We start from the raw sequence: 24,524 nt of genomic DNA, 5'->3' as shown, positions 1-24,524 counted from the left end.
ATAGATATTCTCAAAAAGACTCTGTGCTGACATTCCATGTATATGATGCTTTATACTATGCCCTTGGAGAAAAGAAGAGGCTGGTCCTATGATCTCTTTTCAGAAGTTAAACCTCATCTAAGCGACTCAGTGAGTGCCTGGTATAGAAGAGACTAGGTGATATGTATTCCTCTGCCTGATTATTGCTCCACAGAGCCTGAAGGAATCTCTGTGTGATTATAGGGTCTTGCCTTTTTTATACTGTACTTACACAGGAATTACAAATAAATGAACAAAAGAGATCCGAGAAGGGCAACCCTTCAATAATTGTTCAGAAAGAGACCGCCCACATAGAAAACACATGCTATTTCCCCCCTGCCTGACGAAGTTGACCTTCAGAGTAGAAGTTCCCAGGAGAGGGGCTGGGCCTCTCTAAGCAGGAACTGGAGTCAGAGGCTTCCCCTGCTTCTCGCCAGGACAGAAGAACATTAGGAATGACTTTCAGCGCCGTACTTCCTACACTGTCTCACAGTAGCTACACAGCTTGGGGACCATCAAACTGCAGCTCAACCTCACCCCTGCAGGAGTCCAGATGCAGGCCAAGTACAGCAGCACAAGGGACATGCTGGACTTTGATGGGGATACCATCAGGAGTGTACAATCTCGAAGCTCTTCTACAACCCAGCGGCCAGAGGCTGGGCACACAGGTATTCTATCTCCGGCAGTCCAAATTGGTCAGACTCTTGAGCAATACATGAGATGAACTATCCGAGGAATGTGCAAAGTGAGGGAAAGAGAGAGTGTTTTCATGACTCACACTTATGTGTAACTGTGCATTTTCCACAACTCGTGTGCCACGTATATGAACATCTGAAAAATTAAACTCAGTGTATACACAGATGTTTGTTTTCCTAAGATTTTGTTGTTGGCACAGTGGTTTGTAGTTGAGAGTGTGTTGTTTTTACCAAGTCGGTATAGTATACAAAAGTGAGGTTGTATGTAGAATTAAAGCAGTGTTCCTTCTTCTTCCTGGCTTCCTGTGAAGGCCTGATCCAATGCTGTTTTATTTACCGTCTGTGATTTGATCTGGAAACTTGAATTTATAAAGGCTATCTTTTTGCTAGTTTTGAACTCATGCTTTAGGGGGAGGTTTCCAAGCAGACACACCAACCCTGGTATATTGTTGTCATAATTCTGCATCTTGAAGTTGTCTTTTAGCTCTAAAATTCTGTGATTTGATGATCTAAATAGTGGCCTCAGATGCAATTATATCCCATCCCATTCCCTTTTATTATTTTCCAGTCCATAGAAGAGAGAATTCACATACATAAAGAAGGATCTTATTTCCTGGACAACTCAGCATATGTATATATATCATAACTTATTAACCTTATACTCCAACCATCTTGTAAGAGAGGCACTTTATGTATACAAGTGCTTAAAATAATTCCAGGCACATAATGCTCACTATATACATGTTTACTATCAGTAACATTTTGTAAATGAAGAAACTGAGGCCCCAGAATACTTAAGTACCTTGTCCAATATCACAGGCTTGTTTTTTTTTTTTAAGATTTTATTTATTTATTTGCCAGAGAGAGAGAGCACAAGCAGGGGGAGTGGGAGAGGGAGAAGCAGGCTCCCCACTGAGCAGGAAGCCCGATGCGGGGCTCGATCCCAGAACCCTGGGATCATGACCTGAGCCGAAGGTAGATGCTTAACCGATTGAGCCACTCAGGTGTCCCCAGTATCACAGTTTGTAAGCGGCACACCTGGTATGAGAACATCATCCTGTTTGTGTTCTACTGTGCGATCTCTCCACTCACTAGAACTCAAGTCACATTTCTGCCTTACCTTGGCTGAGTTGCCCAGGAAATAAGATCCTTCTCTATGTATGTGAATTCTCTCTTGTAGGGAGTGAAAAAAAATATTTTTATTACCATGTCAGAAGGCGAATTATTGGAAATGAAAGTATAAGTTGGAAGCTAAATGTAACAAATTAAATATATTTTTTAAAGATTTTATTTATTTATTTGACAGAGAGAGACACAGCAAAAGAGGGAACACAAACAAGGGGAGTGGGAGAGGGAGAAGCAGGCTTCCCCCCGAGCGGAGAGCCCGATGTGGGGCTTGATCCCAGGAGCCTGGGATCATAACCTGAGCCGAAGGCAGACGCTTAACGACTGAGCCACCCAGGTGCCCCCAAATTAAATATTTTATAATTCAATTCAAACAGCTCTTTTATAAGGTGGTTGGAGTATAAGGTTGCTAGGTTATGTAAAGTCCTTGGCATATTGCAGACACACCAGAAATGTGCATTTTCTTTCAGTATTCCATTCCTCGAGAATTCCTAAGTGCTCTGTTTAACATTTTTGTGTCAGTCGGCATCAGAGAGATTCTCATTCAGTGACTGTATCTTAGTATGTCCTTTCTCTTTTGACCACACTCAGGTTTTCTTCACCTCTAGAAATCTGGGCACATACCTTTTCACTGTTCTCTCCCACTTCTCCTTTATCACATAGCTTTTAGGTGTTCTTCCTTTTCCCCTGTTAAACTTTTTCATTCCCTTTCTATTCACTGACTGATCACCACCTGAGACTCACTGGTGTGACTTTATTTTATTTTTCTCTTTTTAGTAAACTATCTACTAAGCTATAAGAAGATACTGGGGACTTCCAGCCTCCTTGATGTGAAGCAAATGACAACTTTGGGATGTCAGTTTCTGTAGCAGTCTGTCAGTTACAGGATACGTGTAATAAGATACGTTATGTTTTCCTCCAACAAATCCTGTGAAGAATCCGGTCTCCGGGTTGTGGTTTTAAGTGGCTTGTGTATAACTTCATTTTTCACTTTTGACGAGAGCCCGGAATTCTCACAAGGATTGGTGATCAGCATAATCAGGAACAGAGTGTACAAATAAGTTCTGCTGAGCTCAAGGGTGGTGAGGTAGGTGGGGCAGGATAAAACACTTACCGAAACATCTGGCAATCTTTCCGTAAGAAGTGGAAACTGAAACAGTAGGAGTAGAGGTTACAAAGAAGTGTCTTGAAGGCAAACCTCTGGAAATAGTAATCTTACCCTACACGTATGATACCTTGTTTTCATCTTGTGATAATGCAAATATGTAGAGGAATGTCACTACAGAAGTTTAGTTATTTCTTAGAAAAATGATTTGATACAATTTTGCTATTAAAAATAACAAAGCAAAAATCATTCCAAGAATATTTTGGCAATGAAGAAAATTTAAATTCAACATAATGTTGTGATACCATTATGACTGGAAAGTTAAATTTTTTCTTTAGAATTAATAAAAATAAATTATGTATACTCATTTATTTTCCAGATTTTCATTTTTCAATATAAAAGTTATGTTCATCTTTAAAAATGCTGAACAATTAAGAAGATAAAAAGGAAAAGTGAAAGACAACATCCTCATACCTCCTTTCCAAAGAAAGTTTCATGTTCATGTTATGCTCAGGTTCATACTATGCCAGGTTTATTGCAAAGTACTAAGGGTATAATGCCAAATATGATATGATCCCTGTTTATAAGGAAACTTAAAAGTCTAATACAACTCTTAGCTATGAAATAAGTATGATAAGGTGCCACGATAGAAGTATATACATGATACAATGGAGAGCTTGGTCACTTCTATCTGGTAGGGGTAAAGGAGATCAGGAAAGGTTTGAGGGAGGAAATGGCCATTGAGTTGAATTGACTTTAATATGTTCCACATTATATGAAAGCAAAAATGGGAGGGTTTAAGGGGTTGGGCTGACATAGTCAGACAGATACATGAGAGAAAAGCCATGGAATTCTTAAGTAACTTTGTGTTTTGGGAGAACAATAAGCAATGTGTTCTGGCTGATGTGTAGAGTTGGAGAAGGAAGACGCTGACAAGAAGTAAGTATAGAAAATTATAAAGGGCCTATTATATTACACTCAGGTATTTTGATTCTAAGTCCATAAATTGAGCTCATGGAAGGATTTAAACAGGAAGTGACATAATGAATTTTGTGTTTTTAGAAGACCATCTAGGCTGCAATGAGGAGGATGAATTGAAGGAGTAGGAAATTGGATGAACTAATAGCTAGGTATTTCGCACTAGTCTAAACATGAGATTAGAGGAATCTGAACTGAAGTAGTATGGGAATGAGGAGGAGGAATCAGATGCTGAGGAGGTAGAGTTTAAAAAATTGGCGACTGGTTAGAAGTGGGAAGACAAGGAAAGAAAAACATAGGTTGACTAGGTCCCATAGGATGTTATGTAGATAGCGCTGCTGATAACTGAGATAGAAGCTACAGGAGGAATTAAGAATGATGATGAATCCAATTTGAGTTTGAGATGCCTGGAAGAGAAGGAATGTGCAGTTGTATTTGCCCGAAGACACTTGCATATGCTGCATGTGGGGTGCAGGTAAGGATTCTGAGCTACGTTTGTATGTGAGAATTGTTGACATTTTGGTAAGAATTAAACTTTCTGAGAATGAGCAAGATCACTGAGGATGAGAGCGTAAAATGAAAAGCCAAAAAGCCCAAAGGAATAGAGTATCAAGGAGAGAATCTTAGGCAATATACCAACTGAGGGGAGGGATACTGAGAGATTTCAATAAAAGCTACTAAGAATGAATGGCAGACAGTGGTAGAAGTGGACCAGGAGAGAGAGACATTAAGGAAGCCAAGAAACAATAACTTCATGTGAGATGGAAAAGTCAATGGTAACAAACAGTGAATTTTAAAAATAATAAGCAATAAATACTGCAGAAATTTCAAGTAAAAGGATGGTTAAAAACAATATATTGTTTTAGCAATAAGGAGAAAAATAGATTATTGGTGATTTTTAATAGCAGGTGTTTGAAAGGACCATAGTTAAATAGGAAAATAAATAATTTGTCATTTTCTTTTTTTTTAATTTCTTTCTTTTTGAGAAACCAGCTATAAAGAGAAAAGATAAAGTGTTAGACCTGATGTATTATGAGTTTGTGTGAATGTATTTTAAAATTATTTTTTAAGATGTGAGATTCTAGGGGCGCCTGGGTGGCTCAGTCGTTAAGCATCTGCCTTAGGCTCAGGTCATGGTCCCAGGGTCCTGGGATCGAGCCCTACATCGGGCTCCCTGCTCAGCGGGGAGCCTGCTTCTCCCTCTCCCACTCCCCCTGCTTGTGTTCCCTCTCTCGCTGTGTCTCTCTCTGTCAAATAAATAAATAAAATCTTTAAAAAAAAAAAAAGTGAGATTCTAACTCAATTGCAGCTTGAAAAGAAGTACAGCAAAAGTGCATCACGGTAATAATATATCAGGGAGAGAAAGAATAAAATCACTGATAGGCTAAAATTCCTACTGAAGACTAAATATAAACCTATCAAAAGAATATGAAAACCTATTTGGGTTTAAGAAAAAAATAAAAACCCTTTAATAGTAAATTCAAGTTCTACTTTCCCCCTACTTACATTAATTACAGTATTCTCAAATTTCTCTAGCTTTTTAGCCTCACTTCCTCAGCTAAAGCATAAACCCTTCATTGAAGTGTCATAGCATAAATTGATTCACATCACATCTAATTGATTCAACAAATCTTTAGTGCATACTTACTTTTTTCTTTTTTTTTTTTAAAGATTTTATTTATTTATTTGACAGAGAGAGACAAAGCGAGAGAGGGAACACAAGCAGGGGGGAGTGGGAGAGGGAGAAGCAGGCTTCCTGCTTCTCGATCCCAGGACCCTGGGACCACGACCTGAGCTGAAGGCAGATGCTTAACCACTGAGCCACCCAGGCGCCCTAGTGCATACTTACTTAATATCAAGTGGTATGATAGGCATGGGAGACACTTTTTTTATTGAAGTATAGTTGACACAAAACGTTACCTTAGTTTCAGGTGTGCAACATGATTTGACAAGTCTATACATTATGCAGTGCTCACCACAAGTGTAGCTACCATCTATCACCATACAGCACTATTACAATACCATCCATTTTATTTCCTATGCTGTTCCTTCTATCCCTTGACTTAGTCATTCCATAGCTGGAAGCCTGTACCTCCCACTCCCCTTCATTCACTTTGTCCATCCTCCCACCTGCCTCCTCTCCTGCAACCATCCATTTGTTTTCTGTATTTATGGGGAGACCCTATTTTTAGGTGCTTTGAGAAGTGGAAGGAAGAATTTGAATCAATTATAAGTAAATGTTATGTAGTGCTATTGAATATATGTAGGAGACCACAGAAGCAAATAGGGATGAATAAGTTACGGACTCCGTTTACTCATGTGGGTATTTTTTAATGAGATGACATTTGCTCTTGTCTGTGAGACTGAGTCCAAGTTTTCCAGGCAGAGCAAGATGGAAACTAGTTGTGAGGACTAGATGTGCAAAGATAAAAGCAGATAGATAAGAGCTAGCATTGTGCAGTGTATTAATGGGTAAAATTAAGAAAGACAAGAATTCAGAGGGAAAAGAGGAAGTGTGATTTTTGGATTGGAATTTAGAACAGGATAAGATCATTTGGGGAATCATCAGCAGATGATTCATACACAATGGCAGGGTAGATTATTGGGTTGAGGAATGGTTAGTCCTCAAAGGGAGGGGTATATGAGGGGGCATGTGGGCAGATGAGGCTAAAAAGTAGGACAGAAGGGTGCCTGGGTGGTTCAGTTGGTTAAGCGTCTGCCTTCAGCTCAGGTCATGATCCTGGAGTCCTGGGATCGAGTCCCACATCAGGCTCCCTGCTCCGCAGGGAGTCTGCTTCTCTCTCTCTCTCTGTCAAATAAATAAATAAAATCTTTAAAAAATATGAAATAAAATAAAATAAATGAAAAATAGGACGGGATCCTACTATGCAGGGTCTTATGTAGCATGCTAAGAAACTTTTTTTTTTTTCCTTAAGGAAGAGATTAAATTTATACTTGAGAAAGTTCACCTTGGGGGTAGAGTGGAGAATGTATAATTTAAGGTGGCTATTCCTGAGATATTTCATAATAAAGAAGTGGAAAGTAGTAAGAAGTAAAACACTAAAGCCTTTCTACAATTTCATAAGGAACTGCCATAAAGGGCAAATATTAATGTGGGATTTGTTGGGAGGATAGGAAAATGATTTAAAATATTCGGATCTGGAAGGAGAGTATTAGTACTTCTGGCTCCATCACTTACTGACTATGCAAACCAAAGCAGATTAAGCAACTCTTAGGTACTGCAGTTTTTAAAAATCCAAACAAAGGTTAAAAATAGTGCCAACTTAAATAATTTTTGGATGAGTCAAATGAAACACTACAGCATACATAATACACTCAGGAGTTGTTATTATCAGAAGCTGTGTGTCCTTGGGTAGGGTAGCTCACCCCCGTAGGACTCGGTTACCTACCTGTAAAGTAGGGACCATAATAATATCTATTCATAGGGTGTTCCATGATATGAGATAATGCATATAAGGCATTTATTTTAGTAACTCAAGGAGTGTTAGCAATCGTTATTAATAGTGATGCTATTTTTAAATTATATTTCATAAATGAAACTCCCTAATTGGGATATAAAAATTGACTCAGCTAAATTTTACTATATATACCAATATATATATATATTTGACTTTCTTTTTTTTTAAGATTATATTTATTTATTTGACAGAGAGAGACACTATATTTGACTTTCTAATAAATATATATATATATATATATTTGACTTTCTAATTGCCATGAATTGAAAACTTGATATTCTGGAAATAGCTTATACATTTTGGATGTATATTCCTTTGAAATTATAGGAAGAATAACACCCATTTACTTTTAGAGAGAATGAAAAGATCACATATTTGAAATAGACTCATAAGATAAAGAAAACCTGCAGTTTCACAAACACTGAAAAATGCTCTCAACTCATAGAACGTTGAATATTCTCCCATGAGGAGATTTATTATGTGCCATATGTGAGGATTAAGGAAACAACAGGAAGTTGCTGAAAAGACAACATTTAAAATTTAAAAATATATCCAAAAGTCAGATATCCAATCAGCAATGTCTCATGATTAAAAATATTAAAAGTAATTTCTGAAATATTATGCACTTTGTCACCAGTTTAGTCCCCAATTGTCTGAGTCCTGGTCAAGAAGAAGTATACAAAGTGTGGTGTTAAGCACGACAATTTAATCCTGGTTCTGCCCTTATTTTGCAATGTGGCTTTGTACAAATTATCTCAAGTTTCTTTGTCTGTTCCAGGGCTCCTGGGTGGCTCAGGTCATGATCCTTAGATCCTGGGATGGAGTCCTGCAGTGGGTTCCCTGCTAAGCGGGGAGTCTGCTTCTCTCTCTCCCTCTGCTCTTCCCCCCTGCTTGGGCTCTTGAGCTCTCTCTCTCTCTCTCTCCCTCTCTCTAGATCTCCCTCAAATAAAAAAAAAAAATCTTAAAAAAAATAAAGTCTTTGTGTCTTTTCCAGCTTTTATTATGCTATTTCAGAGTCATAGTAATAGACTATATCTGGTAATATATGTTTCATTTCTCCTTGGCTCTGGGAATGGAAGTGTATAAAATTTCCCCTCTCTGATGCCTGATGAAGAGTAACTGGTCAAGTATGACAACTCTTCATCTACAAAGTTTCTTATATCTACAAAGGAATTTGTGTTCAAAACTTGGCCTTAGCACTGTAGCCTTTTATAGTATAGTTACAGTAAAAGGATACAGGAAAGCAGTGTTTTTTTTTTTCTATATATATCTTATTATTCCTAAGGATGTTTATATCATTCCTTGCCCTGTCCACACCTTTTTCTAAACATGCCTCAGGAGACAGAATAGAGGTTCTCTTCCAAAAAATAAAACTACAGTAAAGCCAAGCCAAACTGAAGCACCTCCCAGGCAGCTTATTTTTCTTACTTTAGGGTGTGGGTGGTCCCTAGAGAGAGACCTCATTATGATCAAGGCACTTGGAATAAAATTTAGGGATATTGAACCTATAGTTAGGAAAATAGAGGGAAAAACAGCATCAAAAAGCATCACTTTTCTTTTTTTCTTTTTGTTTCAGGTATAGAATTTAGTGATTCATCACTTTCATACACCAACCAGTGCTCATCACAAGTGCCCTCCTTAATCCCCATCACCTACTTAGACCATCCCCCCATTCTCCTCTCCTCTAACAACCCTCAGTTTGTTCTCTACAGTTTAAAAAAAAAAAAAAATGAAACTTTCAACTCTATGGTCTTTCCATCATGGAAGCCAAGGTTCCTAGGAAATTGCCATATCTGCTGTAGAAACTCCCTAGGGTTGTGTTTTTCTGGGTCCTGAGATAAAACAAAGAGATTGTGAATATTGAGAAAGGGAGGCAGGGAGGTAGAAAGGGAAGGAGGAAGAAGGGAGAGAAGGAGAGAGAGAGAAGAGAGTCAGAGTAGAAAAATTTCCAAATGACCAGGGAAAGATGATTCATTGGAAGGGAATTTTTAAAACTTTGTTCCTTAGCAGAAGATATCATATACTACTTACATCTTCTGTCCTAGAGACAACCTTAGGAAGGATGATCTGTTTACATGGATATAATTATTATTAAATAATATTCTAATTCCTTAAGTCCATGCCCTCATTCCACAGTAAGGATTTAAGATTATTCTTTTTGATCCTTTGAGCAGAAGATCAGCATTTCTCTTGCCCCTGTATTATACAAGGAAAAGCAGGTTTCTTAAGGGATAATTTGGTTGATTTCCATGGTTGTTCTTTTACCCTCTTATTATTTATAATATTTGGCCAGGGAAATATCAATTACAAGAAGGAACAACATTTAAAAAAAAGTTTATGTCTGGGGTGTTGGGGTGGCTCAGTTGGTTAAGTGACTGATTCTTGGTGTCAGCTCAGGTCATGATCTCAGGGTCTTGAGATCCAGCCCCACATCCAGCTGTGCTCAGCACAGAGTCAGCTCGAGATTCTTTCTCTCCTTCTCCCTCTGCCCCACCTGCTCTTGCTTGCTCTGTCTCTTTCTCTCAAATAAATAAATAAAATACTTAAAAAATAGTTTATGCTTTCAGATGTGTACTAATATAAATAGGTTTGAGCAGGGGTAGATAGGCATGTAACAGATATTTATATATAGTTGACACATTCATTCAACGTTAATTGAGCTTCTTCCATCTGATGTTCTAGGTGCTAGAATCGATGTTCTTCTAGTGACTAAATAGACTATAATAACCTTCTTCAAAAGGAGCTTACTTTCTACAGCTATAAACCAGAAGAAATGGGTAAGATATATAATATATTTGATAGTAATAAGATTTATGGAGAAAAATAAAGCCATCATGGTGGTGGGTCCACATATGCACTTGTAGTTCTGAAATCTAGAACCATCCACCTACTCAAGTTTCTTGGGTTGCACAGAACTTTCAAGAGACTTAGGGTTTGGAGAGAATGTTTAGCTTAAGCTGTATTCTGCCCTCTGATCTTGTTCTTTTATGTTCTGCTGATTTGAGATACTCTTTAGGTCAATGCCTTGAGAAATCAACAATTTCCAGGAAAATTTAGACCAAACTACATAGGTAAGCTAATTGAAGAAAATAGGGGAGAAAGCAAATATCTCTAATATCTGTTCATGATTCAGAATCTCACACAAGTCAGTGAATAGAGACTAGTATGGCTAGAAGATAAATTTAGCTGAGTCCACCTTCTGCTGTCAGAAATACTGCTGAAAGGTCAATAGATTTAAAAAAAAATCAACGAAGTTTAACTTTAGATAATCCTCTGTGCTGCTGTAAAAATTACATAGTTTAAGTCATATTAAGTTTTCACAATTTCATTCTTCATTCATTTACTCATTCAAATATGTATTCAGCCCTTATGTGCAAGGAACTACTTTCAGTCCTGGAAATATACTGGTAAGCAAGACAGACAATATCACTGTTTTCATGGAATGTACCTTCAATGGGAGGGAGGATATAAACGAAAACAAACACATGAAAGCCATGAAAATATTAATAATCTTATTTTTAAAAAATATATGTAAAGGGGTTATGTATTAGAAATGAACTCATGGAGCTCTTCCAAGGATGCACCTTTAAGTGGAAAGCTGAGTAGCAGGGAGTAGCCTACCAACACGTGCTCTGAGTATTAATTAATGCAGGGCAGAGGAGAGCTCACTCAAAGGTACGAGGACTGGGATAAGTTTCTTTGTTTCAAGGATAAACAGAGGCCAGTGAGTAGAACACTTGAGTGAGGGGAGGGTAGTTCGGAAAAGGATGAAAGAAGTAGGTTGGGTCCAGAAGAAAAAGACTTGTAATTTTAAGTGCAAAAAAGTTATTGGAAGTTTTTAAGTTGGGAAATAACGTAACTTCAAATTTCAAATTGTGTTAAAAAGAGAAATCTGAATCTTCACGAAGAATGATTTGGATTTTATTCCAACTGTAATGCAATCCACTGAAAGTTTTTAACGGAGATAATTATTAAGAGAAAATAAGATTCACTTTTATATATCAATCTCAATGTCTGCTCCATGATTTTTCCTACTAGACTGTAAATTCCAAAGGATAGTAATCACATTTTCCATTTTTATCTTTCCCACTTACCATTCCCCATTTGGAAATAATGTGTAACAGAAACTTCTATACCTAGACTGCATTACATAAAGGACTGTGCTAAAGAGGAAAAGAATTTATATGTCTTTAATCTTTTTGTATTAGAACATGACTTCAAGGGATGCCTGGATGGCTCAGTCCGTTAAGCGTTGGCCTTTGGGTCAGGTCATGATCTCCAGGTCCTGGGATCAACTCCCATATCAGGCTCCCTGCTCAGCGGGGAGTCTGATTCTCCCTCTCCCTCTGCCCCTCCCCCTGCTTGTGTGCTCTGTCAAATAAATAAATAAAATTTAGAAAAAAAAATTTTTAAAAAGAACATGACTTCATTTCCCAATGAAATGAAACACAGGTCTTGGAGACACCAGTTTCTTTGAGGGTGTTGCTCTCCCTTTGTTTCATTTTAATCACAATGCTAGATGCTATGTGTACCTGAGGGGATGGGAGTGGGAGGGTCTTCCTTGTCTGATATCACAGGTCATTTAGATTAACAGTCTCACTAGGCGATGATGGGTTCACTGTTGACTCGGTAGCCTCTTCAATTAGCAGAAGGCAAACTCGTGGGGGCGTGGCACTTATTATTTAACTGTTCAAAATTGAGATAGCTTAGATCCATCCTCAAGAAACTGATGACCATGTCTCTTTATAATCCATTTTTGCAGAGATAGAAATCAAATGAATGAACAAAATCCTTATAGAAGAGGGACTTTCAACAAAGCAATCCCAAAAAGGAAACAGTCAAATGATCATTTCTCATTACTGATATGCAATTTTCTTTTCAGAAGAAGCACATACGGGGGGGCGCCTGGGTGGCTCAGTCGTTAAACGTCTGCCTTCGGCTCAGGTCATGATCCCAGCGTCGTTGGATCGAGCCCCGCATCAGGCTCCCTGCTCTGCTGGAAGCCTGCTTCTCTCTCTCCACTCCCCCTGCTTGTGTTCCCTCTCTCGCTGTCTCTCTCTGACAAATAAATAAATAAAATCTTTAAAAAAAAAAAAAAAAAGAAGAAGCACATATGGAACTCGGTGGGAAGGCGTTTTGCGAAAGTAACAACAAATTAATTTCATCTCTTCTCTGATGATACGAAAAACGGTTCCCCGTTCAGGCATTTCTATGTCTTTCATAACTCGAATTTTCACGCAAAGAAGGTTATGCAAACAACCTTTTAAAGATAAGGGCAAGGCGTAACTTGATTCCGTAGTGGAACTGCTGGTGGCGTTGGGGCTATGGAAATGGGCGGGGCGTGTGAGGGAATCCCGCTGTGGAAGGGAGGCTTGGCACTGAGCCTTTTGACAGTGTTCTGAGGACAGAGGGAGTGTTATCTAGCCCCTGCTTACTGTTGTTCTTTCCCAGAACCAGCTCTTCTGACTTGCTGGTGGAATGGATCCAAGAGAAAGAAAAAGCGAAATCCTGCCTTTTCCTCTTTGTTCCCTGCAGAGCGCCGGCCTCCCTCTTCAGTTTGGCGTCCAGTGGCCCTGACCCTGCTGACTTTGTGTTTGGTGCTGCTGATTGGCCTGTTAGCCCTGGGGCTTGTGTGTAAGTCTGCGCCCTGACTTGGGGGAGGATCCTGGTTCTAAGGTTTGTCTAGGATGAGAAATACTTGTTATGTTTTTGTTTTTTTGTTTTTTTGTTTTTTTTACTTTAATTCTGGAGCCCATGGATAATTCAATATACCTTATTCTAAAGCACTCATTGAAATGACGAGCAGTGAAAGAAGCATTAAAATACAGCAATCACTTGCCAGCTAGACTTTTACATTCTGTTTGAGATAAGCAGGTTTTATCTGTTTGTTTACATGTCAATATTTAAAATCAGCAGTTTTTTGGGGGAGTGGGGCAGGGGAAAGGCTCTGTGGAGGGGGAGGGGCAGAGAGAGTCGGGGAGAGAGAATCTTAAGCAGACTCCACACGGAGCACAGAGCTGCACTAGGGTCTTCACCTGAAGACCCTAGGATCATGACCTGAGCCAAAATCAAGAGTCGGTTGACTGAGCCCCTAAAATCAGCAGTTTTTAATGAATGCATGATTTATCTCTCTTTCAAATTCTACAAGAGTACAGGCTGTGGTTTTTGCTCTTAGTACGCATAGCTCAGCAGCTAATACAGAGAGAAGAGATTTCATTTATATCTACTCCCTCAATATAAGGAGAGCAGAATAGGTCCTTAATTTCTACAGTATTTTTCAAAAAAGTCCAGGAAATTACAGAATCATTTCGTAAAATCTTGTGAAAGCCAAACAAGGAAAAATGCATGCATGTGAAAAAGTCTTTAAATTTCAAACAAGTAAAGACAAGTTCAAAAAGTAAAAAAAAAAAGGAAGTGGGTGAATTTGCTTCATGAGATTGAGACCCTACAGTAATGTTTCCTGAGCAGTTGAAGAAGGTGGCTCAAGGTGAAGAGGTTACCCTGAAGAGCAGGTCAAACATTTGGTTTTTCTAAGAAATGTTAGAACTGTCCTTTGTTATTGTAACTTTTTAAAATTAAAAAAAAAATGTTTCTTAGTGTTTCTACCATGGCCCCCAATTTTTACTTCATTTTGATATAATTTGTTTCACAACCACCATTCCTTTTAGGGATATAAATCAACTTTCATGATTCATGAAGGATTTCTCTACTTAGATTTAGAAATCTGGAGCTTAAACCTAAGTGTTGAAATTTTCTAGCCAAGGGATACTATGGAAATTGCTTGTTCTCACTGAGCCCAGTTGTTCTCACTGAGCCCAATTTGGAAGCTATAAAACTATGGAAATGATAATATGACTCTTTTAATGAATGAATTAGATAACAATATATGGTACACTGTCAATGCTCAGTATAATAATCAATAGATAAATGGATTTGTGGTTTTATTAAGCAGTGGTTTAAGAGTAGACACAACATATTTATTGAGCAGTAAATATGGTTAAGGAATTTAGTCCTGAAGTTAGAAACTGTTACTAAGATTCTACATTTTCAGATTAAAAAAACAGACTTAGAGACATTAATTTGCCCAAGACAGTGCAATTTATTATGTGCTTCAGTTCAAATTTGAACACAGGCAAAATGAAATCTCAGAGCATGAGATCTTAAACAATACGATGTTTTGTCTTCCCCCATATGTAAAAAGTAGAAATAGAAATGAAGAAATCAGCTGTCCAGTCTGACTTGGTAACTTGGGTTAGTTTTTCAGTTCTATCAGCTTTCCAATACTCAGCAAGACAGCATTTCTCACAAGGAAGAAAGACTGGGGAATCTCTCCCGACAGCTGCAGTCTCTCCAAACCAAGAACAGGAAGCTTGCAGAAATCCTACAGCGCGTGGCTGAAAAACTGTGTCGAGAGCTCTATAACAAAAGTGGAGGTGAGTCCCGATCACTAAGCTGCCTCTGCGCTCAGGCTAGCTGTTATTATAGAACTGACTTTCCCATCCGTATGCCTGGGAGTCACAAGTTATTTAGTTAGTTGTCAGGCAAACTTCATGAAGAATTTGGGCACCCAGGTCAATCCCCAGTTATTGGGATCATTTAGTTCAGATAGGTCTGTGTTGTAATACATAAACGGATTCTTCAAATTCAGACATTTTAAACAAAAAAAACCCAATTAACTTCAAATAACCAAAATAACACTGCAAATAAATAAAACACAGGGTTATTTCTCAATTTACCTAGGTACACAAAGACCTAACAGTAGTATACATTTCATAATGCGTTCATAATTTTTTTTCCCCTTAAGAAGTTAATGAGCCATGAAAGCTCTCACATTTTAAGAGTTATATGGGATCAGGTTAAAAATACTGATGAACGGAATCAAATTACAGGTATTTAAATCCACTGTGCCTTGTCTGGGTACCATAAATTGGCATTTCAATAATGATGACAATGCCATTGGAAGATGAACCATGCTTTGATAACCACCTCTGGACAAGACTAGACGCATTACCTCATTCCTGTGCCTTTTCCTCCTGTCTTTTTTTGGGGGTTTCATAGTGTCTAACTCTATTCATGTTAGCCTTCTCTTCTGTTCTGCTTATCTTGCACGCATAGGAAGCAACATACATTCGAAGTTGTCACTTTTTCTTTGTCTTTCAGGGACTTGAAATTAGGATGAATCTTCCTTTCCCACACTAACCAGAAGGCCAGATTGCGTGATTACCCAGTAAAATAACACCCACAGGCACATTTCCACTTCTCTAAGTGATTCTTCCCCACATGATTAATGATCTCACTGGTCACAGTTTTCTTTCTTTTCTTTTTTAACTTTAGTGAGGAATAATGGACACATGGAGTTGTGTATATTTAAAGTGTACAATGTGATTATTTGATATACCTATACATTATACAATGATTATCAAGGCCAAGATAATTAATACATCTACCACTTCATATAGTTTTGTTTTTCTTCTTGTGTTTCCGACAACCCACTGTATATTGTTTTCTTTGTTGGGTGCCATGTCATCAAAAGATAATCCAGGTTTCTCTGAAACCAGTGGTCTCTGGAATTTACATCTAGTTGTATAAAGACAAAAAGAAAGCTGTATATACAAATAAACTATATTTTGTTTAAATATAAAATCTAACATGCAAATGTATTAATGATATCCCTATTCCCATGAAAATGTTCATATACCTTTGGTTTGATGTTAGTTCTCAGTGTTATCCTGCTGCTCTCCATTTCTTTCCCATTATCCATCCATCTACTCTTCCACACAAGGTAAGATTTACTGATGCATGCCATGCAAAGCATACACAGATTTCTCCCCTCATAGACCTCTTACTCAATTGGGGTGGTGGTAATAAATCAATTTAAAAAGGTAAAATAAGATGATCAACTTGTCCCAGTTTGCTCAAAACTCTTCCAGTTTTAGTATTAAAACTCCTACATTTTGGGAAAGCCTAGGTTTCAGACATGCAAGAAGGGTTGGTCAAACTAAACATAGTATGTAAGAAGGTAATCAATCCTATGGAAAATAAAGTAGATATGGTATGAGGCATCAGGGATTCAGGGATGGTGGGTTGCTAATTTATGTAGGGATACAATTAATTAATTAATACTTAATTCCTAATTAAGATGAGGGTATAGGAGCAAAGATTTGAAGACTTAGGGGAATTAGCCATGTAGATACATGAAAAAAGCAGAAGCCAGGTAGAGAAAACAGGAAGTGCAGGAGCCCTGAAATGAATGGAGCTGCATGTTCAGGGAACAATTAGGAGTCTGTGTGTCTGGAGCAGAGTGAAGGAGGAGAGGACTGATAGGAGATGTGGTAGTGATTATATAGGGCGTTAGGTGATGTTATTAGGGATTTGGCTTCTATTTTGAGCAAAATAAGGATTCATTACAGGATCTTGAGCAGAGGAAATATAGATCTGACACGAGCATTTAAAGGCTCACTCTGCAAATATGTTGAAAATACACTGGAAGAAGGAAAAATAAAAAGAGAAATCACCTAAGAGATGGCTTTTGCAGTAATCCAGGAGAGAGATGATGTTGCCTCAAACTAGGATATTATTAGAGGAGATGAATGCATGATGGAATAAAAGGTGACATGAGAGAAATAAAGGAGTCAAGGATACTTCCAGAGTTTGGGGGCAAAGCAATTACAAGAGATGTGATCAAGTGAAACGGGAAGAATTCTGTGGTTACGAGTGGGGAAGGTTAGGGATGCTGTTTTGGGCATGTTGAAGTGGAGATCTGAGTAAGTAGTTTGGTATAAGGTCTGGGCCGGAAATATGAACTGACTCACAAAGGAATCTCTCAATTATTTATTTATTTAAAACTATTTTACCTTAAGGAAGTTTTCAAATATACAAAAATGCAAACAATAACATAATATTCAAGTGCATATTGACCATTCAAATTTTAACATGTTAACATTTTGACACTGGATTGTTCTTAAAATAAAGACATTTTTATGGAATGATTGAGTTCTCATCCCACCATCAGGGAGTTGATTACAAGTCAGAACTCTCAAAGGCCCAAGGCCATGTATCCTCATCGGTGTTAAAAGCATGGCTGTCAGGGGCGCCTGGGTGGCTCAGTCGTTAAGCGTCTGCCTTCAGCTCAGGTCATGATCCCAGGGTCCTGGGATCGAGCCCCGCATCGGGGTCCCTGCTCCGCGGGAAGCCTGCTTCTCCCTCTCCCACTCCCCCGCTTGTGTTCCCTCTCTTGCTGTATCTCTCTCTGTCAAAATAAATAATAAAAAAAAAAAATCTGACACATGGAGATTTACCATTCTAAATCATACCTTGCTTAGTATATTTGTCTTTTTTTTCTAAAATTTTATTTACTTGTGTCTAGAATAAGAGAAGAGTCCATATCTTATTGGTATATATCGCATTAAAAAAATCCTTTTATAATTATATAAGGGGATTTTGAGGAAAAAATTGTGGAAGCTTCAGTTCTTTCTTAAATACAAGGCACAATGGGTTTTTGAACATGTGAAAAGTTCTTTATGAAATTGAACATCCTCTGTGTGCTGAATTATATAGGGCAAGAAGCACGGAAGTTCTAATCATGTATTGTTAGATTCCAAAGTCCATGAAAGCAGGTAGTGTCTGTTTTAATTTTTACTGTATACTCAGTACCAATTACAATTTCTGGCATATAGTGAGTATTTGGTAAACATTTGTAGTTATCATTTCTGGGCAATTAAATATCTAAAAGAAAGTAAATAATAAGAGTACTTGAATCATCAAGTACTATGTAATTTCAGGGGCAGAAAGATGGCAGACCTGGATAGAAAATAGCATTAAAATTGGCTTCTTTCCAAGAACACAGATGCAGCCCTTGTCCAGAAGAATGGAAGTGGCATGGGGACAAATGCTACCGATTCTGTAGAGAGAGCAAGAATTGGCAGGGCTGTGACTATTTCTGCATCGCTGAGAACGCGACCATGCTGAAGATAAACACACAAGAAGTGCTGGTAAGATTCCTGTTTGAATTATTCTCGAAAAAGAGCTCCTTAAAAGAGCTATACAAGAAGAGTCTAAGGAGTCAATGTGCCCAGACTTTTGCACTTACTGCAATCAAGGTCTTACTCCTATTGTTTTTAGTGATTCCCTGAGTATGTAAAAGCTGTTCTGCTCTCCAAACAAACAAACAAACAAACAAACAAAAAACCACTAGAGGAAGCTCTTCAAAATCCCCACCAGTCAGGAATCAAATAAAAAATCCCTTAATTTCTTACCGCTTTTGGTTTGGGCAGGAAGGGCACAGTATTGAGGCAAGGTTAGAAAGATGAAAATAGCATTTCCTGTTCTTCCGTTATAAAAGGACAAAGCTTTTAATTGAAAAATATTTAATTAATTCATTACTATAACCTGCAGATAAATATCTTGTCCTCCAGAAGTTTATAACCTAACATAGATTAGTCGAGGCAAATATGAAAGTAAAATTATAAATTGACATGTATTAAGTATATGCAGTTAAGATAAACTATTAAAATCGTGTAATTGTTCCCACCCTTTTTAAAAATATTTATTATTGCCTTTGGATTTAATCCCTTAAGCAGTGTGACCATTATTTATTTTTCATTGTTTTAGCAGAAGTCTTGGCCCAGAGTAGTTTATCAACAAAGGATTATTTAACTGAAATAAATGCCCAGCTCACTATGCAAACTCTTAACATCCTTCTCGTTACATTTTAATTCCTACCCACTTTTCTGAAATCTGTGATGAATGCAACTCTGAAGTGTCTCTCGTCTACTAAAATAATATTTTTTATCCTTTCTCAATGGCTCAATTTAAGCAGAAAGGGAAGTAATTTGACTGAGACAATGTGTCCTACCATAATTATGCCCACCTGATTTTTCTTGTACTCTTTGTTTCCTCCACCTTTAGCACATACTGAGGATTCAGGTATATTATAATTGAATTGTATTATATATAGGAGTAGGAAATATTGTGATTATATAGTGATATAAGTTATATATAAGTTGTAAGTTATATAGTGATTTTGTCTCATGCACTTCAAAGAATTGTACATATTTAAGTCATTTTCATATGACTTATTTTTAGAACTTTTAATTTGAGGTGTTTACCATAAATTGGAAGTATTTTCAACTACACTTCCTTTGATATGCCTACTAGATGACTATTGCTTAGTGATAGTTTCATATCTATTTCCAATAATCTTTTATTGAATCAACATATGGCATTAATTATCTGAAGGGTTGAGGACATAAAACAAAGTATGTATCCTTAAGGAACTCATAGTATAGTGGAAAGGAAGGACATAAAAATTGATAATTATAATAAATTTAAATAATTTATGTTAAAGAGTAAGACTGGATAGAAGGAAGTAGGTAACTAAAAAAATTTAATATAGAGGGGTGCCTGGGTCCCTCAGTCAGTTAAGTGTCTCACTCTTGATTTCAGCTCAGGTCATATCAGGGTCGTGAGATCAAGCCCCAAGTTGGGCTCCACGCCCAGAATGGAGTCTGCTTGTCCCTCTCCCTCTGCTCCTCCCCCCACCTCAAACAAACAAACAAATAAATAAATAAATAAATAAATAAAATCTTAAAAAAATCAATATAGATATTAGAGAAGGAATGATATATGTGTGTATATATAAATACTATACAAAAATATAAGTACACATACACACACACATATATGAAAAATTTCTCTTTCTCCCCTTCCTTGTCTGAGACATAAATCATCCTTCCAAATTTTCTCTTACCTCTTTTTGCATTAAAGTATATTCATCATTCTTGGGGCGCCTGGGTGGCTCAGTTGGTTAAGCGACTGCCTGCGGCTCAGGTCATGATCCTGGAGTCCTGGGATCGAGTCCCACATCAGGCTCCTGGCTCAGCGGTGAGCCTGCTTCTCCCTCTGGCCCTCTCCCCTCTCATGCTGTTTCTCTCTCTCTCAAATAAATAAATAAAATCTTAAAAAAAAAGTATATTCATTATTCTCTTCTCCTTCCTGTCAGTCCCTTTGCATGTATTTATAAAGATTACGTCCCCGTTTTTACACTTTTCTTCCCGTATTCTTCCATTTTGCAATCACCCCACCTCTCTTTGTAAATCCGCCCCCCATATTTTTTTATCTAAATCTTAGTGTTTATTCTGTGACTTGAAAATAATGGGTCATTTATAAATCTTGCTTGATGTGATTGTTGGTTTTAGAATATCCGCATATATTCAAACTTATTAAGACAAGATAAATTCTTTAGCTTGGACTGACTTCAGCACGGACACTTTTTCCCTCAAGTGTACCATCACCTATGTGGGGCAGGACTCGAGTGCTGTTCTCATATTAAAAGTGCTGGCTGGTCCTACGCATCTCTGTGTATACATAGTATAACATGTCTAAAGCTAAAGGTCTTCTTGTGTGCCTTTCACAGGAGTTTGCCATGCCTCAGAGCTACTCTGAGTTTTTCTACTCTTATTGGACAGGGCTCTCTCGCAACGGCAGTGGCAAAGCCTGGCTGTGGACTGACGGAGCCCCGTACTCCCCTGAACTGTAAGCCTTCAGAACATTTTGTGGGAAAGGCATTTAGCAGAGAGCTTGCGCTTGAGTAACTGAGTTCAACAACTTGATTCAATAAGCATTAATCAAACCTCCACTTTGTATTGGATACTGTGTTTGTAGGAGGATGTACACAGATGTATAAAAAGAAAGCATAGTGCTTGCTTTTGAATGGCTTATAAACCAGTGAAGGAGACATACAAAATGGTAGTAAAATAGTAGGGACAGTTCTCTGTCTGGAAGCTTTCAGGGTTTTTATTTCAGGACTGATGTCCCTTGGAGCATTATTAAGTATTTGGGATTCGCTGACGGGGGAAGGGGGAAGACAGAGACCGAGAGAGAGAGAGAGAAAAGAAGGAAGAGGAGGAAGAGGAGGAGGAGGCGAAGAGATCTTTTATGGATGAATAAACTGAAACCCAGGTCGTGATGGTAACTTGCCTAAGACCACACAACTTCACAACTTTACCAATACCCAGAGATAATGCAAGACCTCAGATTTCTTGGCTTCCTGTGCAGTGTAATAGGGAGCACATCTTTAGAAGTACAGTTTTGGAGGGGCACCTGGGTGGCCCAGCTGGTTAAGCATCTGACTCTTGGTTTGGGCTCAGGTTATGATCTCAGGGTCCTGCACTCAGTGCAGAGTCTCCTTGTCCCTCTCCCTCTACTCCTCCCCCCACTTAGGCTCCCTCTCTCTCTCTCTCAAATAAATGAAGAAATAAAATTTTTAAAAATACAGTCTCTGAGAATAGATTTACTGAGGTTATAAGGAGCAATATTATCAAAAATTGGTTTTACTTATGTGAGTATTTAGATAAGATTGTGCATGATATCTTTTGAAATAGGTAAATGTAATATCTATTCTAAAATATAATTACAATTTGAAGCCATGTTTGGACAGACACCTTTCTTCTCTATAGATCATATGGGATTTATTCTCCCAGGAGATAAGACATACTTAATGTAATCATTTTTATTTTATAGTAAATTAAACTGAGTCACAGAGAAAGTAGATGATTTTTCAGATGATGGTAAAATATGATAAATTTGGATTATAGCATACCTCTTAGTTTTACTTACAAACAGTTTTTGTTGTTTTAGATGAACTGATGCTTCTAAGAACAAGTATGGAAATTGAGGGGCTGAAAGGAAAGAGCTTGGTGACCCCATCTCTCCAGTAAATTCCTTCTGCGTATCTATTCTATAATTTTATCGAGTTAGGAGTACTCCCTATGTACTTTCTGGGTATTTAACATTTCATTTTAGAAGCAAACTATGATTCAATGAACCCTTTTTTTTTTTTTCTTTAAGGTTTGAGATTATAATAGATTTTACTAGCCTAAGAAGCAGGGACTGTGTGACCATCCTCAATGGAAAGGCTTTCTCGAAGGACTGCAAAGAGTTGAGGCGGTGTGCATGCGAAAGAAAGGCGGCCATGGTGAAGCCCGAGAGCCTCTATTAGCTTCCCTGAGCCATTATATGGAGGTGATGGACTCTCCCACCATAACTGCAATGTCAAGCTCCCCTCAGGGAGACTGAAGATCAGAACAGAAGTCAATCTCTTTATGTGCAGCTGTAAGAGTTTGGTTTCAGTTCCTATTTTTCCCCATGTGATCCATATTTATACAACAATTCAGCATAAAGATTGAGCCAAGCAAAATCAATGCAAAGGATATTTGAGACATTGGAACATGGAAAAAAAAGTTAGGAAAAGCAATTTTTCTGACTGGTGCAAGAAGGATTTTCATGCTTCCTGTTCAGGATCCCCAGCACTCCTGAGCTTGGGTTCATGCATATATTTACCAGTCACAAAGAAATCCGATGTGCCAACAACCAGTCTCAGAATCTCATAAAGTTGTAATCCACCTTCTTGACTTAGAGATCACATCTAGTGTTCTTCCTTCTCAGCATCTAGTATCATCCCCCTGTTTCCACGTCTTTCTTCATATTTGGAGAAGTGAGAAACTTACTGAAGTAGAGGAAATAAATGTACGTAACATTCTTTGCCCCAAAGGTCAAGTAGTCTGTGAGAAATTAGCAATCATTTCCTATACTGTGCTCCTAAATACATAATTAATTCTTTCTGTTTGCTTCACTCCATATTTTTCCCTTCCTAGTCTTTCAATAAAGCCCCTATCTGCCATGTCAATGGGCTGCTTTCCACTGGGATAATTCTCTTAGTTAGAATCTTAACTTCTTACGAACGTACCTCCCCATATCCATTGAGAACTCCAACAATTGGGACACCTGGGTGGCTCAGTCAGTTCTTGATTTCAGCTCAGGTCGTGATCTGAGGGTCCTGGAATCGAGCCTTGCTTCGGGCTCTGTGCTGAGTGGAACCTGCTTAAAATTTTTTGTCTCCCTCTCCCTTTGCCCCTCCCCACTCATGATCTCTCTCTCTAAAACAAACAAACAAACAAACAACTCCAATGATTGTGTCCTTTCCCTAGGAATTTCTTCCAGGAAAGAAATATTCTCAGCTCAGTTCCATATCCAAATTACTGTCCCTGATGCTCCCTTCAGCAATACTGAAGACCAGAGCAAAAGTCAGTCTCTTTATGTGGGTCTATAATAGTTTGGTTTCAGCTCCTATTTTCTTCCATTTGATCCATGTTTATACCTTTCAGGTACTGAAGATTTAATAATAATAAATGTAAATAATGTGAAATGTGTGTGACGGAGAATAGATTTGTGATTTGGGGACAATTTCAGTGTGGAGATGCTCTTCAAAAGTGATAGCAATCTGTGTTCTGGTTGTTTGTGCCTTACAGAGAGTTTGTAGGGACTCTACAAGAGTACTGATTATTTGATTATTTGAGGGATAAGTCTTTGAGAAACATGCTGTCTTCAAGAAGATGATTTTAATACTCTCCTGAGATGAAATCCTTTGAGGCAAGTTTGTCATTAACACATAGCTAAAGATGAGTAAATACAATCTTAATAGGGTGAGTTATCCAATAAGGTCATGGAAAGTGGAAGAGAAACTGTGAACATCTGCACACATCACTGACTTCTTGTGTAAGTGCCCCCTTTCTCAGGATGCCAAGATGCACAAAAGTAATGGGTTACTGCAAGTAACACCGTCACAACCAGTGACTTTGTTGATTTGTAGAGAAATCAGTTTTAGGGGTTTAATGCTCGTGAGGATAATCTATTAGCTTTATTTTTCAGCAGCGAAAACTAGGCTGCTTCAGTTTTATTTTCAGTAAACATCTATTGTGTGGTGAAATGACATTAAATTAGCAAACATATGATAAAGAGAACATTTCTGTATTCATTTTCATAAGACTGTGTTACTTAGCAATCATTGCTTGTGGATTTCTTCCTTACGAATTTTCCTTTCAATTTTCTGTTGATTATGAAATTTCTTCAGTGTTGAACAAATTTTGTGTTCCATTTAGTGTGTCATGCAAAAAGACTGTATTTGTGGTCAGAAAATTAGAGTTTTAGACCTTGTATTCTGATCTATTATTGGGTGAATCACTTCACTTCACTAAGCTTATTTCATTAAGTATAAAGTGCCAATGTTTATAATTTTCTCATGGTGCTGTTAGCTGAAATGAAGTAAATGTGAAATTAGTTTTATAA

At 37.8% G+C, this 24,524-nt stretch overlaps 1 protein-coding gene across 6 annotated transcripts; it reads left to right on the top strand.

Moving 5' to 3' along the window:
* Nucleotides 1–380: 380 nt before the first annotated feature.
* On the top strand, nt 381–24,524 carry CLEC1A (C-type lectin domain family 1 member A). Of its 6 annotated transcripts, none has more exons than XM_081821190.1 (7): nt 381–686; nt 12,852–13,034; nt 14,657–14,833; nt 18,240–18,391; nt 20,867–20,933; nt 22,038–22,113; nt 22,248–24,524. In XM_081821190.1, the coding sequence occupies exons 1-7, from the start codon at nt 572–574 to the stop codon at nt 22,396–22,398; spliced, it is 921 nt and encodes a 306-aa protein (XP_081677316.1). In that variant the 5' UTR covers nt 381–571; the 3' UTR covers nt 22,399–24,524. The 6 variants fall into 6 exon arrangements, 5 of the variants coding, with proteins under 5 accessions (XP_081677316.1, XP_030882658.1, XP_081677317.1 ...); XR_014145575.1 differs by having other exon boundaries at nt 382–686; nt 20,815–20,933; nt 22,248–22,398; XM_031026798.2 differs by having other exon boundaries at nt 382–686; nt 12,936–13,034.

Source organism: Leptonychotes weddellii, chromosome 5 (assembly GCF_054177405.1).
Source record: "Leptonychotes weddellii isolate Sample4059 chromosome 5, ASM5417740v2, whole genome shotgun sequence".
Lineage (NCBI taxonomy): Eukaryota > Metazoa > Chordata > Mammalia > Carnivora > Phocidae > Leptonychotes > Leptonychotes weddellii.
Note: the sequence above shows the minus strand (reverse complement) of the source record. Positions and strands in the feature narration are given on the sequence as shown.

What these genes read in the sequence shown, in the direction of transcription:
- CLEC1A (XM_081821190.1), top strand. Translation starts at nt 572, where the DNA reads ATGCAGGCCAAGTACAGCAGCACAAGGGACATGCTGGACTTTGATGGG. An exon ending in GCCAGAGGCTGGGCACACAG is followed by an intron (nt 687 to 12,851) that starts GTATTCTATCTC and finishes GTTCTTTCCCAG; the next exon opens with AACCAGCTCTTCTGACTTGC. An exon ending in TTGGTGACCCCATCTCTCCA is followed by an intron (nt 22,114 to 22,247) that starts GTAAATTCCTTC and finishes TTTTTCTTTAAG; the next exon opens with GTTTGAGATTATAATAGATT.